General features: G+C 41.5%; 1 protein-coding gene across 2 annotated transcripts in view; it reads left to right on the forward strand.

Annotated features, from left to right (window-relative positions):
* The window catches only part of INPP5A (inositol polyphosphate-5-phosphatase A), a 321,869-nt gene that overhangs the window by 194,279 nt on the left and 107,050 nt on the right, over positions 1 to 20,540 (forward strand). For both annotated transcript variants that reach the window (XM_056849629.1, XM_056849628.1), the window contains exon 9: positions 10,638 to 10,722. In XM_056849629.1, the coding sequence (XP_056705607.1) occupies positions 10,638 to 10,722 (85 nt within the window). The remainder of the gene's footprint in view (positions 1 to 10,637; positions 10,723 to 20,540) is intronic.

Genomic DNA, 20,540 nt, shown 5'->3' on the forward strand with positions numbered 1-20,540 from the left:
CCTGCAGCTGATACCTTGACTTGGGACAAAACCCGCCGGGCTATTGCATTAGACATGGCTATTAAAGGAATAATGCAGCTGATCCTCCTTACAAAGTGCCCTGAGAAACGGTTTAGCCAGATCACTGTGCCTCTTGTCACACTGAATCATGTTCAGAAGCTCCCACCTCACACACACACCAAATAGCTGATATTTATCCACCCCCCAATCCAGTCCATCGAACTAGCGGTATGTGGGGAATAAGTGTTAAAAATACATGAAAGTGAATCACACTTCTCCTTGTCTTATTATTCACTTGGAACACTGAATGATGATGAGGGCATGAAATCCATGTTGTGGGGCCCAGAAAAATCATAGAGATCTTTATGGCCGTGGCACAAATTTTGTACTGTGTTAATTGAATATTCTTCAATTACTTTGAAGGATATATTTCACTTTAGCTTCTGAAGAAGTTTGTTATAACCTATTAAAGCTTATACTATATTCAGCCTGCATCCTGATATGGCTGCCAAAACATATTAAACAACACAATAATAAATAATCTTTATGATATTCTTTTAAAAATAAGTTACTTGATTTTATGTGAAATATAAAATAATAAAGTACTGCACAATGTTACTCCATACTGCTGTTTTTTAGTCTAGATTCCTTGACATTTCAAAACTTCAGAGAAGATTTGAGCACCCAAGCCTCAATATTTTGCATATATAATTGTTTGCACTTAGAAAATATGTTGTATTGGCCACAAATAACTCATAATATTGGCCATGAACATTTAAGATTTTTTTCTTCACTTGAAAACAAAAGGGGGGAAGGGTTAGTCTCCATGGAAACAGCAGTAGTTCAGAGACCCAAACCCCTCTATCAAATACTCTTTTCAAAGATCTCTCCCCCCCCCCCCTTTGGTGATATATCCTCAGATTACTGCCAGTTAAGAAAAAAGTAGAAATAGACCCAAAATATGATAGAGTTTATTTCAATTTTTTAAACACTGTTGGTGAATGGAATCCAAGTAACTTGACAAACCTTAACAAATACCAAAGATTTGGCTGTATATATGCCTTGGATAGTAGAGGGACCCTTAATAAAGGAGATACAGTCAAAAGTTATTTTCTCTCATAAAAAACAAAGACCAGCAACCATAGCGGATGCTTGAAATAAGTTCCTAAGCCTGGAGGTGTGTGAAAGAACATTAGGAAGTGTCATGTAAAAATTTAGGGACTATAGAGAAGTAGTTTTAGACCCCCACTCTGGTTTGAAGCTTACTGGATAGTCAGTATTTCTATCTAATCTGCCTCATAAGAATGATTAATGTGGAATTATACCACAGATACTGCTTTGAAAGGAAGTGTTCAAATGCAATGGATGCAATGTTCATTTTAAATTGAAAGTACAGGCATACCTCATTTTATTGCGCTTCGCTTGATTGAGTTTCACAGATACCGCGTTTCTTTACAAATTGAAGGTTTGTGGCAACCCTGCATCGAGCAGGCCAGTTGGCGCCATTTTTCCAACAGCATGTGCTCACTTTGTGTGTCTGTGTCACATGATTAGCAATAAAGTATGTTTAATTAAGGTATGTACATTTTTTAGACATAATGCTACTGCACATATAATAGACTACAGTATAGTGTAAGCATAACTTCTATATGCACTGAGAAACCAAAAAATGTGTGTGATTCGCTTTGTTGCGATATCAGCTTTATTGCAGTAGTCTGGAACCAAACCCTCAATATCTCTGAGGTTTGCCTGTATACATATGTTTGAAGTGCTTTCTGTTTTGTTCAATAAGAGTAATAATTTACAACTTCCTTAGTTATTATTTCAGTAGCGTCAGCATACTTCTCATTCCAAGCATACTTTTGGATGTTTCAACATCATTTTCCCCTCCTCCATTTTATCCTCAGAGTAATGGAGCAGTGACTCTATTCTGGAGAACCGGGTTTGATTCCCCACTCCTACACACAAAGCCAGCTGGGTGACCTTGGGCAAGTTACAGCTCTGTTAGAGCTCTCTCAGCCCCATCTACCTCACAGGGTGTCTGTTGTGGGGAGGGGAAGGGAAGGGAAGGTGATTGTAAGCCGGTTTGAGTCTCCCTTAAGTGGTAGAGAAAGTCGGCATATAAAAACCAATTCTTCTTCTTCTTCTTCTTCTTCTTCTTCTTCTTCTTCTTCTTCTTCTTCTTCTTCTTCTTCTTCTTCTTCTTCATGGTTTTGGGGGAAAAGTCAGTAACTGTAATGTATGGCAGACAAATCTCAGTTAAATTGGAATCAAGCTGTACTTGTAATTCATGATGGGGCAAATCTTCCAGTGCTTTCAGAACAGAATTAATACTTTAGTTTTTGTGGGTCATGTGTTAATATTGAGTCTACATGGTCACAACTATTGCAGCAAATATTAAACTGTTCAATGCAGCAAGTAGGGATGCTCAAGCAACCATTGGTTTGCCTCATGTGATGTTCCACCAGTCATGAGCAGGGAACTGATTTTTTGTCTATCAGTTCAGCTGTTTGTCAGCAGCTCTAGTCTGTTTGTCAGGCTACTTTTTGTGTATGCAAACCATACCGTTATCAGCAGAGTTTCGTGCACGTATGTTCATCAAACTCCATGTTATTGAGATTATTTTGTACATATACATTTTCATGCCACCTTATGGGAGGTATAGTCCCCACTGTCATGCTATCTTTAATTACCTGACCTGACCATCCATGACCTGATGGGTAGGGGGGTAATCTGTTTCACCTAAAGTGTGGTGGAAGCCAGTATGGTGTAGTGGTTAAGAGCAGTGGTGGACTCTGATCTGGAGAACAGGGTTTGATTCCCCACTCCTCCACATACTGTAAGCGGAGAACGCTAATCTGGTGAACTGGATTTGTTTCCCCACTCCTGGGTGACCTTGGGCTAGTCACTGCTCTCTTCGAGCTCTGTCAGCGCCACCTACCTCACAGGGTGTCTGTTGTGGGGAGGGGAAGGGAAGGTGATTGTAAGCCGGTTTGATTCTTCCTTAAGTGGTAGAGAAAGTCTGCATATAAAAACCAACTCTTCTTCTTCTACTACTACTACCACCACCACCACCACCACCACCACTACTACTACTACTACTACTACTACTACTACTACTACTACTGAGCAGATACAAAAAGTGGCTTGCAAGGCAAATGGAACTCTTCCACCACTGCTACTGCACAGCGGCAAAGTTGTTCGATAGCCATATGCTTAAAGACGAGCATGATCACTACGAAGTCCACAGCACCCATAGTGGCAAGTCAGGCATTGCTACATGTGGAGAAAACAAAAGGCTGCCCCAAATTGAATGTAGTATTCTCTGTTTACTTTCCTGCGGAGGTTGGGAAGTGAGAGAGCAAAAATAATGAACCTGCCCTCCCCACCCACCCGGTATGCCTGCTGTATTTTCAATGAATCTAAACTTCCATGAGGGGCCGGGCATTCAAATAGGATATTATGGGCTCAAGTCCTAGATTTCACCTGGGAAAATTAATGGTGCAATCTAGGCAAACAAGGGTATGCCTTACTCTAACACTGTGTTCCCGCATGGGTGCTCAAGAGGACAAGCATACTCCCCACTTGCTTTCCACCTCAAATAAGGGAACAGTTGGAATGTATAGTCCAACACAACCTATTTCCCATTTTCTCTGACATAGGCCATGACAGTGATTTAATATAGTATCTGCTTGCACTTTCTCTCCCTGTTTGGTACTACCTTAAAATATCACCATTGTCCCCTGAAGCAGAGGTTCCCAACCATTTTTTAAACATGAGGACCCCTTTTTAATGTCTAAAAATTTCATGCATCCCCACATGATAGTAGTTATCCATGGACTGAGAAAATAGATAATGCCTAAAATATCAAAATGGCAATGCTTGGTACACGTATAGATTCATGGACTCTTTTAATAACTCCATGGCCCTGCCAGGATCTACTGACCTGAGGTGGGTGAGTGTGTAGTTATGCTGGTCCAGTGTCTGATGTCATCGATGATTCACCTTGCTCTGATTTGCTTATCACATTGGAGGTGATGGAAATCTGACCTAGATACACACATGGAAGGTTTTAAAAAGGGAAGCCAGACCGGCAGGCAAAGGGTGTGTCTTTCAATTTTGTGGGCCTCAAGTTTCTAAAGGGTTTCAGAGGTCAAAAACAGCACTTTGAATTGATCATGGAGGCAAATTGGCAGCCATTGTATTTGTTGCAGATAGGCTATCTAAGTACATGTCACCCTATACCCGATAAAAGGTTAAGTGGCTCCAGTTGAAAAGTTAATTTCAAGGGCATCACCATGTAGAATGTATTAGATAGAGTCCAAAAGTTACACGAGCATAGATCAGTGTAGCATGGTTAGACAAGTCTAGAAGAGAGGAGAGCCCACAAACCCAAGTGATTAAAAAAGGAACTCTCAAGAACAGATCCCACCTCTCTTGTTTAAAGTAAGGTTGAGTCCATGAGAACCCCTAGGCCAGGGGTGTCAAACGTAAGGCTCGGGGGCCAGTTCTGGCCCCTTGAGAGCTCTTATCTGGCCTGCAAGCCAGCCGAGGCAGCCATCCCCCCAGTCCCAAGGTGTCATTATCAAGGACTGTTAAAGAAAATCCTGGAGGAGTGCTATTGTGTTAAAATAATAGCATTAGTTGGCATTGCCTGTCTATTTATAAAAATTTGTATCTCCAGTACCTGGCATTAAATTTTATATTACGCATGGCCCGGCCCAACAAAATGTCATCTATGTCAAAACCGGCCCTCATAACAAACGAGTTTGACACCCCTGCCCTAGGCTCTTTACCTGGTCAGATAGGGCTATCCCTATCCCATCTGTCACAGGCAAATCAAAATATTGAGATATCCTGCTACTATAATCTCAGTCATGTCTGGATTCAGTTTCTGCTTGTCCACCGTCATTTCATTTGACCACTATTTTCAAATGGACACAGATAGCTGCTCTTGAATGCTTAGTGAAGCTGGTTGTCATCAGCATACTGAGGACATTGAACCCATAAATTACAAATAAACCCATTCAGCAGCTTCATGCATATACTAAACAACCCCGGTGACAGCACTGACTCCGTTGTACCCCATATAATCCATCCCAGGAGGCTGACATGGTATCTTCAGTGAGAATTGTCTGCTTCCTATATTACAATAAAAAAGGCTGAAGCCACTGGAGAGCCACTCTTGAAATTCCAGCCAGGCATCTTAATCAGTCCAAAATAATGAAATGATCAAATATGTCAAAAGCCACTGAAAGATCTACCTGACTCAACAGGAGAAAAATCCTCTTTTCAGTTTGTAGATACACGTCATCTACCAGTACTACTAAGGAAGCGCTATATCCAAAACCAGATTGAAAAGATTCAGGTGTTCAGTATGTGTTCAGAAGATTAGAAAATGCACAAGAGTAGAAGATTAGAGAAGGACAACATCTGTCTAGATCGTCCTTAATTAAGGGAGGAAATGTGTGAACACATGAAGCTGCCTTATATTGAATCAGACCCTTGGTCCATCAAAAGTCAATATTGTCTACTCAGACCAGCAGCAGCTCTTCAGGGTCTCAGGCTGAGGTATTTCACATCACCTGCTTGCCTGTTCCCTTTAACTGGAGAGGCTGGGGATTGAACTTGGGACCTTCTGCATGCCAAGCAGATGCTCTACCACTGAGCCACAGCCCCCCATGGCCCCCCCAGTGTATGTGTGTGTATTAGCATAGACACAACACTACTTCTTTAAATACTCATGGGAAATCATCCTCTTCCAATGCAGTATTAAAGGTCTTGGCCAGTGATCCACCAAGCTTTTCTTGGTTGAACTTAACCAACCAAGATGACCAAGGTTACTTGCCTGGGAACTTGCAAGGGGTGGCCTTCACAACCACAAACACCCTGTCAACATCAGAAGGAGTAAGCAAACTGAAACAATCCAAACAATTGGATAACTGTAGTTAGCAATGCAGTGGACCAGCCAAAGTATTTTATGCTAAGGGGAGCCTAGAATTCAGGCTGGAAAACAGGAGTACCTAAGAGCTCAATTCTGAGCCTGGGGCCCAAATGGGCTTAGGAGGCAACCAGTCCCCTATGCCAGCATCCGTGCCATTTACGATGTGCAGAGTGGCACGGATGCCGGCGTAGTGCCACTTGCAGCGGCGCTCCAGGACTGGCGTGGCAGCACAGCACATGGACTCTGGCTCAGAATCCCACCGGTGTCCTGCTGGCGCAAGTGCTCGCGCCAGCATCCTGGGAGGTGTTCCCTGGGAGTTCTGGGGGACAGTGCTGCTGGTAGGCTACCTCCTAAGGCTTAAGCTGTTCCAGCCCGGGAACGCCCCCTCCAAAACAGCGTTGCTGTGCCAGGTTTTTCCTGGCGCAGCCTCACTGTTCTCTATGGGGGGAAATGCCCCATTTTGGGGTTTTTACATTTAAAAAGGCTTTTTGTAGCCTTTCGGTGGCCAGGGAACCTCTTTGGAGGTGCCGTGGCAGCGACTCAGCTATGCTGTCCCCAGTTGCCACAAGGCTCAGGAATGAACTGCCCGGCCCTTAAAGCAGATTTTCCCCACCAGCTTGCTTTTATTTTTGGCACATCCGGTGGGCCTCAATGTCCTGATGACGGCAGGTGTTAATAAATATTCACTGCTATAGACTCTGGATAGACTTGGATTTAGTGTTTGAATGGTCTTTGGAGCAGTGTGGGGGGGTGGTGAAAGGCAGAGGAATACACACCACAAATACACAATAATTAAAAATACTTAGGAATGGCTTGCTAAGCCATGATCTCCATTACACTGCTTTGGATAAATTGGAACATTCCAGAATGTACAAGGGTTTGATGGATGGATGTCTTAATTTTTTTCTGTAACAGCTTATGAATGTGAATCATTGGAAATTAATGATTCTGTCAAGAGGAAAATAGAAGCCTTGTTACCCGATGCTGCCAAAAAGTCTTGTACATCTCCAGGACAAATGGAGGATGAATACTTCAGCAGTGTATTGACTGGCAATGCGAACCTCTCTGGCTGTCTAAAATGAATCAGTATCAGCTCGCTTACTTGGGTCCACCCACAACAGAGAAAATTGTAGAACTCAGCTCTTTAAAACTGTGATGGAGCAAATTGTGGTGGTGGTCTAGAGAGCTTGGTGAATCTGACTAATAGATCAAAGTGTGGCAAATTACAGCAAAATCAGCAGAAGCATGCAGAAAACTCTCAGTAGAAGGGTCCTTTAAAAAAAAAACCAATGACACAAACATACCAATTGGAAGACTCTGCATAAGCAAGTTAAAACCTTTCTTTCCAGAAAATGCAGAAAAGGGGGTGAAAGACTTCATTGTTGCCCATGGCACTCTACTCTCCATTTTCTAGGATAGCAGCATCATTGTTGCCCATGACACTCTACTCTCCATTTTCTAGGATAAAAGCCTCTTTTTGCAGGGTGGGTGGGTGCTGTGGTCCTATCATTCTTCTTCAGTTGCTGTACCATAAGCAGCAGCTTGGGTGGTGGCAGCTATAATGGATGGGTCAGCATCAAACAGCTTTGTCTTACCAAAAGAATCTCTTTACTAAGGATGGAAACAGGAGGATTGCAACCGGTGTACACACCTCAAGTGAACCTTTCAGTGCCGTTTCTCGGGGCGGGGGGTCATGGTTCTACCTCCTTATTTTCTATTCTAGTATTTGCATGGCACTTGAATTTCCTTCCTTGATGACATCTCCTGAGGTTTTTTTCCCCCTTTTTCATATGATATAGGAAGGTGCATTGTACTGTATCACAGCATTGGTCCAGTGCTGTGTATTCTGATTACCTCTCCAAGACCTAGCAGGAATCTTTTCCAGGGCTGCTACCCTATTAGATGTACAAAGCATTAAACCTGGGACCTTCTCTAATGCAAAGTATGTCTTCTGTCACTGTGTTCTGACCCCTCCCAAGCTAGTCGGTGCCTCTGTGTTTGTTAAAGGATGTCAGCTGTACCCTCCTTTAATGCTGGAATCCTTTAGCCTGATCAGCTATGGTAGCACTATAGAATTAGGTCGTAAGTCTTGTAGTTTCGTTTTTTGATAATGTGATATAGACATCAAATAAGAAGTGTGTGAAATACCTCCAGATCCTCCCACCGAGAAGCATTAAATTAATGCTGGTGACATGGCTTGGCTGCATTCTTTTTTACACCATTGAAATTTATCACTCCATTGGGTGATTAATTGCAACCTTTTATAGGAAATTTTGATTCATGGCATGTTCAAAAGGAAATTGTAATGCAGGATTACAATAAAGCAACTTCTAAAGCTCTCTAGTCTTCTTAGAAAAAAATCCTCGCTTCTGCATATATTTGATATTTGATGAGCTATAAAGATTTATAGTTGTTAACTGGTAAAATCTAGAGGAGTGCATTTTTTTTCATAAGCTGCTCATTCTGGCCCATTCATCTCTCTCAGATCACTCAAAGCATCACTGCAGAATGAATCAGACATCCTGTTCTGATCTTTCCCCCTACTTCAGAAAACTGCTCAAGAAAAATTCGTTCATTTAAGGTGTTGGACGATGACCTGGAAAACCCAGGTTCAAATCCCCACTCTGCCATGGAACCTTGCCGGGTGACCTTGGGCCAGTCACACACTCAGCCCTGACCCTGGCTAATGTTTTGATGGGAGACCTCCAAGGAATACCAGGGTCTTGATGTGGAGGCAGGCAATGGCAGACCACCTCCCAAAGTCTCTTGCCTTGAAAACCCTAAGGGGTTACCATAAGCAAACACACACACACAGTTGACCAGCTTCACATATTGCTTTCGAATAGGGTTTCCAACCTCCAGGTGGTGGCTGGAAATCTCCCACTATTACAACTGATCTCCAGCCCATAGAGATCAGTTCCCCTGGAGAAAATGGCCGCTTTGGTATTGAAGCCCTTTCCAAACCCTGCCCTCCTCAGGCTCCACCCCAAAAACCTCCAGGTATTTCCCAACCCAGAGCTGGCATCCCAACTTTCCAGCCTGTGGGATTGTTTACTTTTTCAGGATATTTTTTTCCCTTGAGCAAAATAATATATTTTGCTGGGGCTCCTTGCTGAATCTGTGCCTTGATGCAGTAAAACTATTACAGAAAGAATATTTTTGTTACCCTATATTTGCAGAATCATACAGGTACAAGGCCAAAAAGAAACATTTGTAAATCTCTTGCACATTTACCCACTGCTTTGAAGTTCACTACTGTAAGGAATGTTCTCAGAGAGTTTGCAGTTTTCATTTAGTTACATGTGTGTGTGTGTTCACACAAAAACCTATTATTTATTATCCATAAATTTTAGTATTAGTTCAAAATAATGAAATTCAGTCAGTTGGATATTTATTTGGGTGTGTTTCTAACTATGTTTGAATGTTGGGCAATGTTACTTTGTGTTGAGAAACAGAAAAATGATAAATAACAATAAGGGTAGCAAACCCCCTCTCCCCCAATTCATGGAGACTCCGACAGCCACAGTGCACTGAGATCTGTGTCCATCTTGGCTATTTGACAGCTCCATCATCTGGATGTCTGCAAAATTTCAAAAACAATTTTTGCAGCGTACTGAGGATGTTGGGTGGTGTCATCATCCAATTACTTATTAAATCCCTTCAGACAATACAATTGAGTTCTATTTTCATCTTTATTAAGATATTTATCCCTCCCTTGTCACTGTAAACTGCATGAAGACAGTCATCTCCCAGCTGAGAAAAGTGGTCATGTACTCTGCTCCTTATCAAGTTTCTGTTCAAGATGGGTCAAGCTGACAAGAGAAGTTTATCATCATGGTCAGCCTCTTTGATGGCTAAAAAGCTAAACCAAAAGAAACACACCCAACTCATATAGCTGGGTAGCCAGTGTGGTGTGGTGGTTAAAAGCAGTAGTTTGGAATGGTGGACTCTGATCTGGAGAACTGGGTTTTACTCCCCACTCCTCCATATGAGCAGCGGACACTAATCTGGTAAACTGGATTTGTTTCCCCACTCCTCTATATGAAGCCAGCTGGGTGGCTTTGGGCTAGTCACAGTTCTCTTAAGAGCTCTCTCAGCCTGCCTACCTCACAGGGTGTCTGTGGTGGGGAGCGGAAAGGAAGGTGATTGTAAACCAGTTTGATTCTTCCTTAAGTGGGAGAGAAAGTTGGCATATACACATGAACACATGAAGCTGCCTTATACTGAATCAGACCCTTGGTCCATCAAAGTCATTATTGTCAACTCAGACCAGCAGCAGCTCTCCAGGGTCTCAGGCAGAAGTCTTTCACATCACCTACTTGCCTAGTCCCTTTAACTGGAGATGCCTTTAACTGGGATTGAACCTGGGACCTTCTGCATGCCAAGCAGATCCTCTACCAACTCTTCTTTTTCTTCATCCTCCTCTTCTGGCAGGAGAGGTGAAATGCCTTCCAGATAATGTCAGGCCTGTACCCAGAGACAGAGAAGTTTGTTCTCTTGTGAACCGTATACATGTTGTGTATGGTATACATGTTGAGTCAATCTTGGCGGTACTTTTCTTACCCCCATCATTGTTTTTTATTTAAGGCTGTATACCCAGTGAAATTCTAGGCCAAATATTGTAAAGATCATTTTCTTTCACAAATAACTGAGTTTAGTGTGTTTAATATTTTTTTCTTATACGCCTTTTCAGAATTATAGACCAGCGGTTTGAACGAGTTTCATATTTTGTCTTTGGAGATTTCAACTTTCGACTGGACGCAAAATCTGTGGTAGAGGTAAGATCTTCTCCTTTCTTTATATCTGAGGTTTTTCATCTAAAAAGAGTGCTTAAGAAATCTTTCCTAGTTGGTGTCCAGCTTGCAGTAGAAAAAACAAGCATTGATAATGACAAAAAGAATTAGAAGATGACATTGGTCAACAAGGTGACTGTAGCCTTCTTCAGTCTTCTCTTACGGTTACAGTAAGTAGCACAAAGCTGCTGAAGCAGGGTGCAGGACAAAATATAAGCAGTGTGAATTTGTCAGATGTCTTAATATGTCTTTTTGAAAAATCCTTGCTATGGTGGCAGAGAAAAAATATTTATTCTCTGTTGTTCACAAGCTAACTTCAGAGCCTGAGTGGACTGGTTTTGCAAGCGAAAAATCTTTTCAGTAAATAAAATCGCATCCATAAAGTGCCGTCCAGTGGAGACAGTCTGGGCAGTGAATAACCTTATAAACCTGGGCTGTCTGTGCAAGGTGTGTCATCTCCTTTTCTGGTACACTGCCTTGTGGACAAATTTGCTAGTACAGTTTGGGAATCGTTCATTTGGTTCTAAGTTTCCGTATCATTGTATTTGTTTATATAAGTTTTATTTAGTATTGACCACATGTGTAGAACGTATGCTGTCATGCGTGCCTCCTTTCTTCTTGGTGAGTGGTGCTGCCATCTTGTTTTGCTCTTCCATCGCTCTGCACCAACCCTGGACGAGACTTTAAATAGGACAGGACAGGTGCAGACTGCTGCTGGCCCATTAATAGAAAGCACACTTGCAACCACCAAGCAATCACTTTATTTTTACACAGGCTGTTGGCTACCAAGAAAAGCACAGTGCAATCCTAAGCCTACAGTGCAACTTCTAAGCCCATTGACTTCATTGGAGTTAGAAGAGTATAAGTCTACTTAGGATTGACACCCCCACCCCAAAAAAAAAAGTCTGGGAGAGATCGGGAGGGGGGCATTTACTTTAACCCAGATCTTTAACCATGCTCATCATTCTCACTCTTTTTAGAACTTTGTTATGCCTGATCATTGACCAAGGAGCAGCATGTGTGTGTGTTTTTCATGCAAGCATACAGATTGAATTACTCATCGCATGATCTTAACATAAACACAACTGTTTATTGTACGAACACAGAGTCTTATATGCACATGTCAGTGCACTAGTATCGGCAAAAGTTTCTTAGCCATAGGAGGAAGGCACCTATCTGGCCGAAAGTCTTCATTGTTCCCAAAGAATTGCCATTCTGTGTAGCTAAGTGTTGCTAAACCCTATCTGGAAGATTCAGCACTATGGTCAGTTTTGTTGCTACTGCTATGCAGCTGTGTTCAAAGGACTGTTTGAAACAGTGGCCCAATATATAGGTTCTGTGCAGAAATGCAATGCGCAGGCATACTGTAAAACAGTGAGTTCCATGTTCTGTGAATTATGGGGTTGCACATTAGCCTGAGACGCACTCCCGTGCCTTAGTGAATGTAGAATCTTTATGCTGGATTAGTGTGTGACTTGATCCGTTTCTTAGGGAATTCTTCTGCAGAAGGAACTGAAAAGCAGACTGAATTGGTATGGTTTGGCCAACCGCACATTTTTGTCATGAGTTGTCTTGCTGTCCATCCTCCCTCAAAGTATTGTAATTAATTTGCAGCATTCTGGAAAAAATTTACTAGGAACAGGAGATCTCTCGAACCTAAGTCTTTTTCTCCTGTTTGGGTATATTTCATTGAGGATGATCACATGAACACCTGAAGCTGCTTTATACTGAATCAGACCCTTGGTCCATCAAAGTCAGTATTGTCTACTCAGACCGGCAGTGGCTCTCCAGGGTCTAAGGCAGGGGTCTTTCACATCACCTACTTGCCTAGTCCCTTTAACTGGAGATGCCAGGGACTGAACCTGGGACCTTCTCCTTCTGCATGCCAAGCAGAGGCTCCACCACTGATATCCTCCCTTTCTGGATGACTCACTTTGGAGAAAGTCGCTAAACTTACTGCTAGTGTACACTTGGTGTAGGTCTGGTTTTGGAAAGTTTTGTTGATCTGCACAATTTGATATTCACAATGTCAGGACATCCCGCATTGGCGGTGGAAAGTGCTGTCACGTCTCAGCCAACGTATGACAACCATATTGGGTTTCCAAGGCAAGAGACAAATATAGGTGGTTTCCCATTACCTGCCTCTGTGTAGTAACCATGGACAGCCTCAGCGGTCTCCCATCTAAGTCCTAACCAGGGCTGACCCTTCTTATCTTCCAAGAGTTGATGAAAGTGGGCTAGCCTGGTCCGTTCAGGTCAGGGCCCTTTCCATAATGGCCACATTTTCTGGTTAAATCTCAAAACAATAGCCATCTCTCAACATACCATTTGTTTCTTTTTAAAAAAATAATTTTTTTATTTTATTTTTTGATTAAAAAGAAAAAAGAGGGAAGGTGGTATGGGGAAAGGGTAAATCGAATTACAATCATTTCTGTTCATTACTTTTCTTCAGCGCACGGACTTAATTCATCTTATATAATTTATTGTTTCTCTTCTTTGTTGTTATCTTAAATGTCTACGTCAATTCTCTATAATCAGACTGACTAACATTTCTAACTTAAACAATACTAACTAAAATACCTGTTTAAAAACATCCGTATTTATCATAAAAAGGTTGTCATCTCAGCTTGTGTTCTTCAGTCATCTCATTGTGTAACATAGCCGAATGTTTTGACATCAATGCATATTCATACATTTTTGTAATCCACATACCATTTGTTTCAATCTCTCACGCAGAATAACATATTCAGTGGTGCAAATTCAAGCCCTTATCCCAAAATATTTTTGCGTGGCATCTTCCCTAATCACTTTACACAGAAATCTCAGTTCATACATTAAGTGTGAAATTATTCTTTTATTTTTTTAAAAAAAGAGGCAATCCTCTTTTTTTGTCACCTCCTTGCAATAAATTGCAGACAGCAAGTGAATTGCCCAACAAATATCCTATAATGGGAACTTCTAATAATAACCTTCCCCAATCCTGATGTGTCTGTTTTCATTTCCAGAGTGCTTTATGAACATTAATTCAAGTTTGCTACATGCATACATCTAAGGTTAGAGACAACGTGCAGTTTACACATGAATCAAAAATTTTACCCATCAGCTTCACAAGCTATGAAGAAATATTGCAAATCCTTTACAATGTCTTTAAACAAAATTAGTGTATGTCACCCTGCTGTGTGATATGGAGCCACTTTGTGAGAGATCTTATTATGATAATAGTCACGGTGAGATAGCAAGAATTGTCCAAACATCATGGTGTTGTAGATGGAAGGTTTTTTACGGATGTTCTTTTAAATGCTTCAGTTAAATACTCTGCTTATAAGAATTGAGATGCTGTATATGACATGTGGTCTGTCCAGCTGAATATTCTTGGTACATTCAGACACATGTACATGCATAGTTGAGAACCAAATGGATAGTCAGACTTTTCTCATAGTGACTTTTCCACATCAGAAAATGGCTACATGAATCGGACCTGGGATACCTAGTTTCTCCTCCTCTGCCACTGTGATAATCAGGGCGGTCTGATAGCTGGCCTTAAACCAGGGGAAACTTGTTTAAAATTCCTCCTCAGCCATGAAGCCTATTGGATGATGGTGAGTCAGTCAAAATCAAATCAAATCAAATGACCTTTATTGGCGTATTCTCAGAAATATAGCATAGACGGTACACAAGAATTCTCATTCCATACATTTCCCATATAGATATGATTTAAGCTTTGATCCTAGACTTGACAACTTCCGTCAAAAATTCCGCCACCTTTAAAGTGACTTCAGGGATAGAGTCATTCATTAGAAACCGGCATATGGCAGTTTTGTGGCTAAATTTCATTTTATCCATCATGGGTAAAATTGTTTTCTTACGAGAGCCATCAAGCAGAAGACAATTTATAATTACATTTTGAAGTATATCATGTTGACTCAAACCGCATAAACATATTCTTTTTTCAAAGGGGATATTTTTAAACCTGCCCTTTAATATCTCCAAGAGGAGGGCATTAAGTCTGGCGAGCATAAAAGCCCTCCGTTGGAGGGGATCCTCAAGTGTATCAAAGTACGGTTTTAGTTTCCCGTATTTAACCTGTAGACCTAATTTAAGAGGGAGCATGTTAGTGAAATAGATGGACATATCATTTGTTTTTCTTGGTCTAAAATTCTTTGATAGTATTGAATGCTAATTTTTCGTCTAACATTGACAGATCCTCTAAGGAAATGCCGGTCTGGCCAAGTTTAGCTAGAGTACTGAAGAACCAACTAGCTTTGTAGGTGTCTTTTAGCAAGTGGAACATAAGAGTTCCTTGATTTGCCCTAAAGTGAATTTTAAGCCAGTATTTAAAGGTTGAGATCCAAGCTCTGGTTTCGACTAAATTCTGGCCTGTTTCCAAGCATAAGGTCACATATGGGACACATTTCGGTACTCCTAGAATTTGCTTCAAAATTTTTGCTTGAATACCCTCCATAGAGTTATTTAGTGCTGGGATCCAGATTGGGATGCCATAAAGGATTTGCCCCAAAATTTTAATGTTAAAAAATCTGAGTGGCTGCAGTAATATTTTGGTTACCCTTGGGAAAAAAATTGTTTCAATTGAAGTGCTGAGTGGGCAGCCAAATTTGTCTCCCTATCTCTATGGCCTGACCATGATAAGTTGTATTTATATGTGATGCCTAGGTATTTATAGCTCTTAACTTGTTCAATTGGAATGTTATCTATACTCCAGTGAGAGAGTATTACAGTGTCATCAGCATATTAAAGTAGTGGTACAGCTAGATCTCCTTGTTTAGGGGGGTTACCATTTACAGATTTAAGGCTGTGTGGTAAATCACTAAGAAATAAATTAGAGTTACTCAGAGGGAGTCAGTCACTCTCTCACCTTACCCTACCATACAGCGTTAAGGCAAGGATGAAGGGGTGGGTTGTCAAGAACCAGAAATGCTACTTTGCTCTTTGACAAAGGGTGAGGTACATATGAAATAAATTATTTTTCTGAACACGCCTTATATTACAGTGGCATTCTATGTAGAGTGACACCTTTCTGAATTCACTGACGTCAATGGACTTGGAAGGGTGTAACTTTGCTTTAGATGGCTCAATCAGTAGTCTATTTATCATACTAGGTATCTGTACCTTGCTAGGATTGATCTGTGGCAAAGCTATTGGCTGTGGCTGGCTCCCATGTGAAAAATAACTGAAGAAAAGGGGGAACAAAGAAACTCATCCTGGAAGTCAGGAGAAACCAAAGGGGTTGAACTAAACACTATCTAATATAACAACTGATATATTGTGCACAATTGTATTTAAAAACAAGGATATAAGGTGGGGGAAGAATTTAATAAGGTGTGGGGTAATTTGCTACTTTATTTAGGAAAAACCTCTTATTGTAATATAAGTAATTTAATTAGGTAAACCAATATTTTATGTCTTAATGAGCAGAGAATTAGTGGAATGTATTGTTGCTCCCATTGGGGTTTGCAAATGAAGTTCAAGAATGGTCTTTTTCTTTGGTCTATGTAATTTTTGTGATCGTTTTTTATTTCGGTCTTTGTATCTATGCAGTGTTTTTTTTCCTTAATTTCTGGTGTTCCTGTGTTGTTGTTTTTTGCACTTTCTAACAATAAAACTTTAAAAAAATAAAAAAAATGTATTTAAAAACACAGGGCCTAAAATACAGCCTTCCTAAAAAGCACAAACATTGTTACAAATATTACCAACACATAACAGTTGATGTTAGTACATACAAATGACCAAAATCTGACCAGATACATTTCAGCCTTTTATAGGCCTTCCTCAGTGGTCTCACCTTAAAGGTAAAGGTCCTCTGTGCAAGCACCGGGTCATTCCTGACCCATGGGGTGACGTCACATCCCGACGTTTACTAGGCAGACTTTGTTTACGGGGTGGTTTGCCAGTGCCTTCCCCAGTCATCTTCCCTTTACCCCCAGCAAGCTGGGTACTCATTTTGCCGACCTCGGAAGGATGGAAGGCTGAGTCGACCTTGAGCCGGCTACCTGAAACCAACTTCCGCTGGGATCGAACTCAGGTCGTGAGCAGAGCTTGGATTGCAGTACTGCAGCTTACCACTCTGCACCACGGGGCTTTTTATTCACCTTACATACACAATTTTACAATACACATCCTGACATACACACAAACATTATATATATAAAAGCCTTATATTCTGTGTGGCTTTATGTTAAAACAGTCCGTGTGCCTTAAAACATGGCTCATGGCTCACACCTTGTATATGGTGTCCAGCATTTCAGGATGTGTACAACATCAACAAACGTGAAGAGAAGAATGGCCCTGATTCCCATGCGACACTGGCCACATGGGAAGAGCGTGCTGGAGTAGAAAGTAGCCATATGATTAAAACTCCTCTGTTTGCGAGGGGGCATAAGGGAGCAGCTTTGCGGTGCCAAGTGTACTAAACCAGCCCTCACTCCCTCCATGGATCCCCAGTGTGATGTAATGTCTCTTTAAGTAGAGGCCGTCTCTCACCACACCTGTACTATATTTATTATCTTAATGATTTCTCGGCACTCAGCTGTCATCACCATTTGCTGGCTGATTCCGTTTGGTAGCCTTCTGTGTAGAGGCTTTCAGAGATGCCAATAAAGTAAGATGGGCTATCTCTTGGTCAGAGGCCTGAGGTATATCTTTTGGTGCAATATTGCCCATCTCTACCTCTTCCTCTGCCTGCTTCTTTCAAAACTACACATTATTTTAGCTAGCAGGCAGTCTGATATACTGTAGTGTCAAGGTTCAGCCATGGAACCATTACCCTAGGTATATGTAACTAAATTTAGCACATTTCCCCCTCTTTATCATTTTCTCTCATCCATGTAAGATAGTGTTTCTGCAGGAGATGACACAGCCAAATATTTAGGTACGACAGGGACCTCCAAGTGCCAGATTTGATGCATTAAACTGTTAGAACTGTCTGCCTAAGTAGCAGCACAAGGCAGTATATTTACAAAACATGTTCTCAGCAGAGCCACTGAAAGAGGAGATATACAAGTTGTTTTAAAAATAGATTTTTCTGTGTTCATATAAAGTGACATCAATCAGATGTCACATTATTGGCCCTATTAAATTATAATTAAGAAGCAATGAATTATTAACATGGGGTGGGGGTGGGGAATTACTTCCTAGCATCAGGAAGTCTTTATTATGAAATTATGTTTAAGTGATATAGGAAAGATCCAAGAAAAAGAGAAGGGGGTAGATGGTTCTGAAGATCTAGAAATGCAGATATGGGTTAACAAGCTTTTCTAAAAATGAGCCAAAATAACAAAGTGTGGAATTAGGTCTTTCTTATCATGATCTACTTACTTTACACAAACACCAGTGCTTGGGAGTCCAAGAGAGAGTGAGCGATCCCGGCTGAATTCCTCTTCTTGTTGCAGAGTCTGGTACCGCACAGTGTAATGCTTTTGGGGGGGAGCTCAGAGGACTGTTGAGGCAATCGGAAGCCGATAAACATAATTTCCATGAACTTGCTTAATTCATGGAAGCAGTGAAATGCCTCACACTATTTGCTGTCTATTGGCTGTTGCCGGATAACGCTTAAACTGTACAAACAGAAAGGGAGAATCTAATAATTTGCACTTTTTAGCTTTTGCATCTAATACTCAAAGCAAGAATTTTCTCAGAACACACACACAGACTGACTTCCTGTTGCTGTTTGGGTGGCGAGTTTGTTGAGAAGGTCCGGCAGTAGCCAGGTTCATCTGTTGTAGGAGAGCCAGCGTGGTGTAGTGGTTAAGAGTGGTGGTTTGGAGCGGGGGAGTCTGATCTGGAGAATGGGGTTTGATTCCCCACTCATCCACATGAGTGGTGGAGGCTAATCTGGTGAACTGGGTTGGTTTTCCCACTCCTCCACATGAAGCCAGCTGGGTGACCTTGGGCTAGTCACACTGTCTCAGCCCCACCTACCTCACAGGGTGTCTGTTGTGGGGAGGGGAAGAAAGGTGATTGTAAGCCAGTTTGATTCTTCCTTAAGTGGTAGAGAAAGTCGGCATATAAAAAACAAGTCTTCTTCTTCCTCAGAAACAGACCTACAGCTACCCCCTTGCATTTCATGGCTATTTGGGCCCCACTCCTTTTCTCTGCTTCTGTATGCGATATATCTGCTGAGAATAATTCACACTTTTGACAAATAACCACAGAATCATTTGCTTTTAAGATGCCACAGGCTTCTTCACTCTTTCTGTTCATGTGGTCACAGTTGCTGTTATTCTTTGGACTGTTTTTGAAGTGAATTAGTTTGTTAGTTAAAGCGGCTGCAACTAGAAGACACGGTGATAAATGAAGTGTCCCCTCATGGCATTTTATTCCACGCTCCCGTGACGCTAAATCATTTATGACAGCATCTCAACACGAGACCTTCTCCCCCACCCCCAAGCAGCGTTACAGTACAATACGCTTTTATGATATTTAATGCAGTGGGATGGATCCAAGACACAGACATATAGAAGTGGCATTTACTGTCTTCCCCGTTGAGGAGAAAGTGGGATACAATATTTTTAATATATATATTCTTGAAAATAATAAATTCCTTCCCCCCTCAGAAGCTCCCTGGGCCCTCTCCCCAGAAAACTGCTGCTGAGTTTCAAGGGACCCTTTGGAAGAAAATATCATGTTGAATGAAAGGTGGCAGCAGGAAAGGGAAATTGGCTAAAAGCACACATAGACATCCCATTCTTGGTTCCAGTCAATAATCTGCTACTCAGCAGCCTTGTAGGAGGCTATTATTGTAATAGGCTAGATCTGTATTTGTGTGTTGTTGTTTTTGTTTGTTTGTTTTGTTTTTAAGGTTTACTGACGCAGCTAGAGCTCAGATGTTTATTTATTTGTGTGTTTCATTTATAGCCTGCCTTTCTCAGCGTGGTGTAGTGGTTAAGAGCAGTGGTTTGGAGTGGTGGACTCTGGTCTGGAGAACCGGGTTTGATTCCCCACTCCTCCACATGAGCCACGGAGGCTAATCTGGTGAACTGGGCTTGTTTCCCCACTCCTACACGTGAAGCCATCTGGGTGACCTTGGGTTAGTCCCACTCTCTCAGCCCCACCTACCCCACAGGGTGTCTGTTGTGGGGAGGGAAAGGGAAGGTGATTGTAAGCCGGTTTGAGTCTCCCTTAAGTGGTAGAGAAAGTCAGCATATAAAAACCAACTCTTCTTCTTCTTCTGAGTCTCAAGGCAGATTACACAATGTAAGACATTGTAGTCAAGCAGCATAAGACATCCAACAATCAATGCAATAGGACTAGGATCACAAATATTAGAAAAATGCAAGAAAAAGATATCAGACATGATATTTCATAAACAGTGCCAACGTAGAAGAACAAAAGTAGGAAACAATGCAGTAAGAGCAAGATATTACATACAATAAACAGTGGAATAGTCTACACTCCTGTTCCCTTTATAAAAGCACCCTCCATTCCATTACAATGGTGGTAGAAACTGCTGTCAAGTCAGAGCAGACTTATCCCATAGGGTGATCCCATATGGTTTCCAAGGCAAGAGGCATTCAGAATTGGTATGCCATTGCCTGCCTCTGCATAGCTACTCTGGAATTCTTTGGCGGTCTCCCATCTAAATACCAAGCGCAGCTTACTCTGCTTGTTTATTTGTTTGTTTTTATCCCGTCCTCAATCTCCAGCCCAGGGCAGCTAACAACATAATACTTGATGCATAAAATGCAATAAGATACACTAAAATCATGATATAAAGATAAAATAAATTAACCACCCCTTAAAATCATCATTGTAGGGGCTCATTTTTGAGGCATAGGGACCACTGTAGG

Source organism: Euleptes europaea, chromosome 5 (genome assembly GCF_029931775.1).
Source record: "Euleptes europaea isolate rEulEur1 chromosome 5, rEulEur1.hap1, whole genome shotgun sequence".
In the NCBI taxonomy this organism is placed as follows: domain Eukaryota; kingdom Metazoa; phylum Chordata; class Lepidosauria; order Squamata; family Sphaerodactylidae; genus Euleptes; species Euleptes europaea.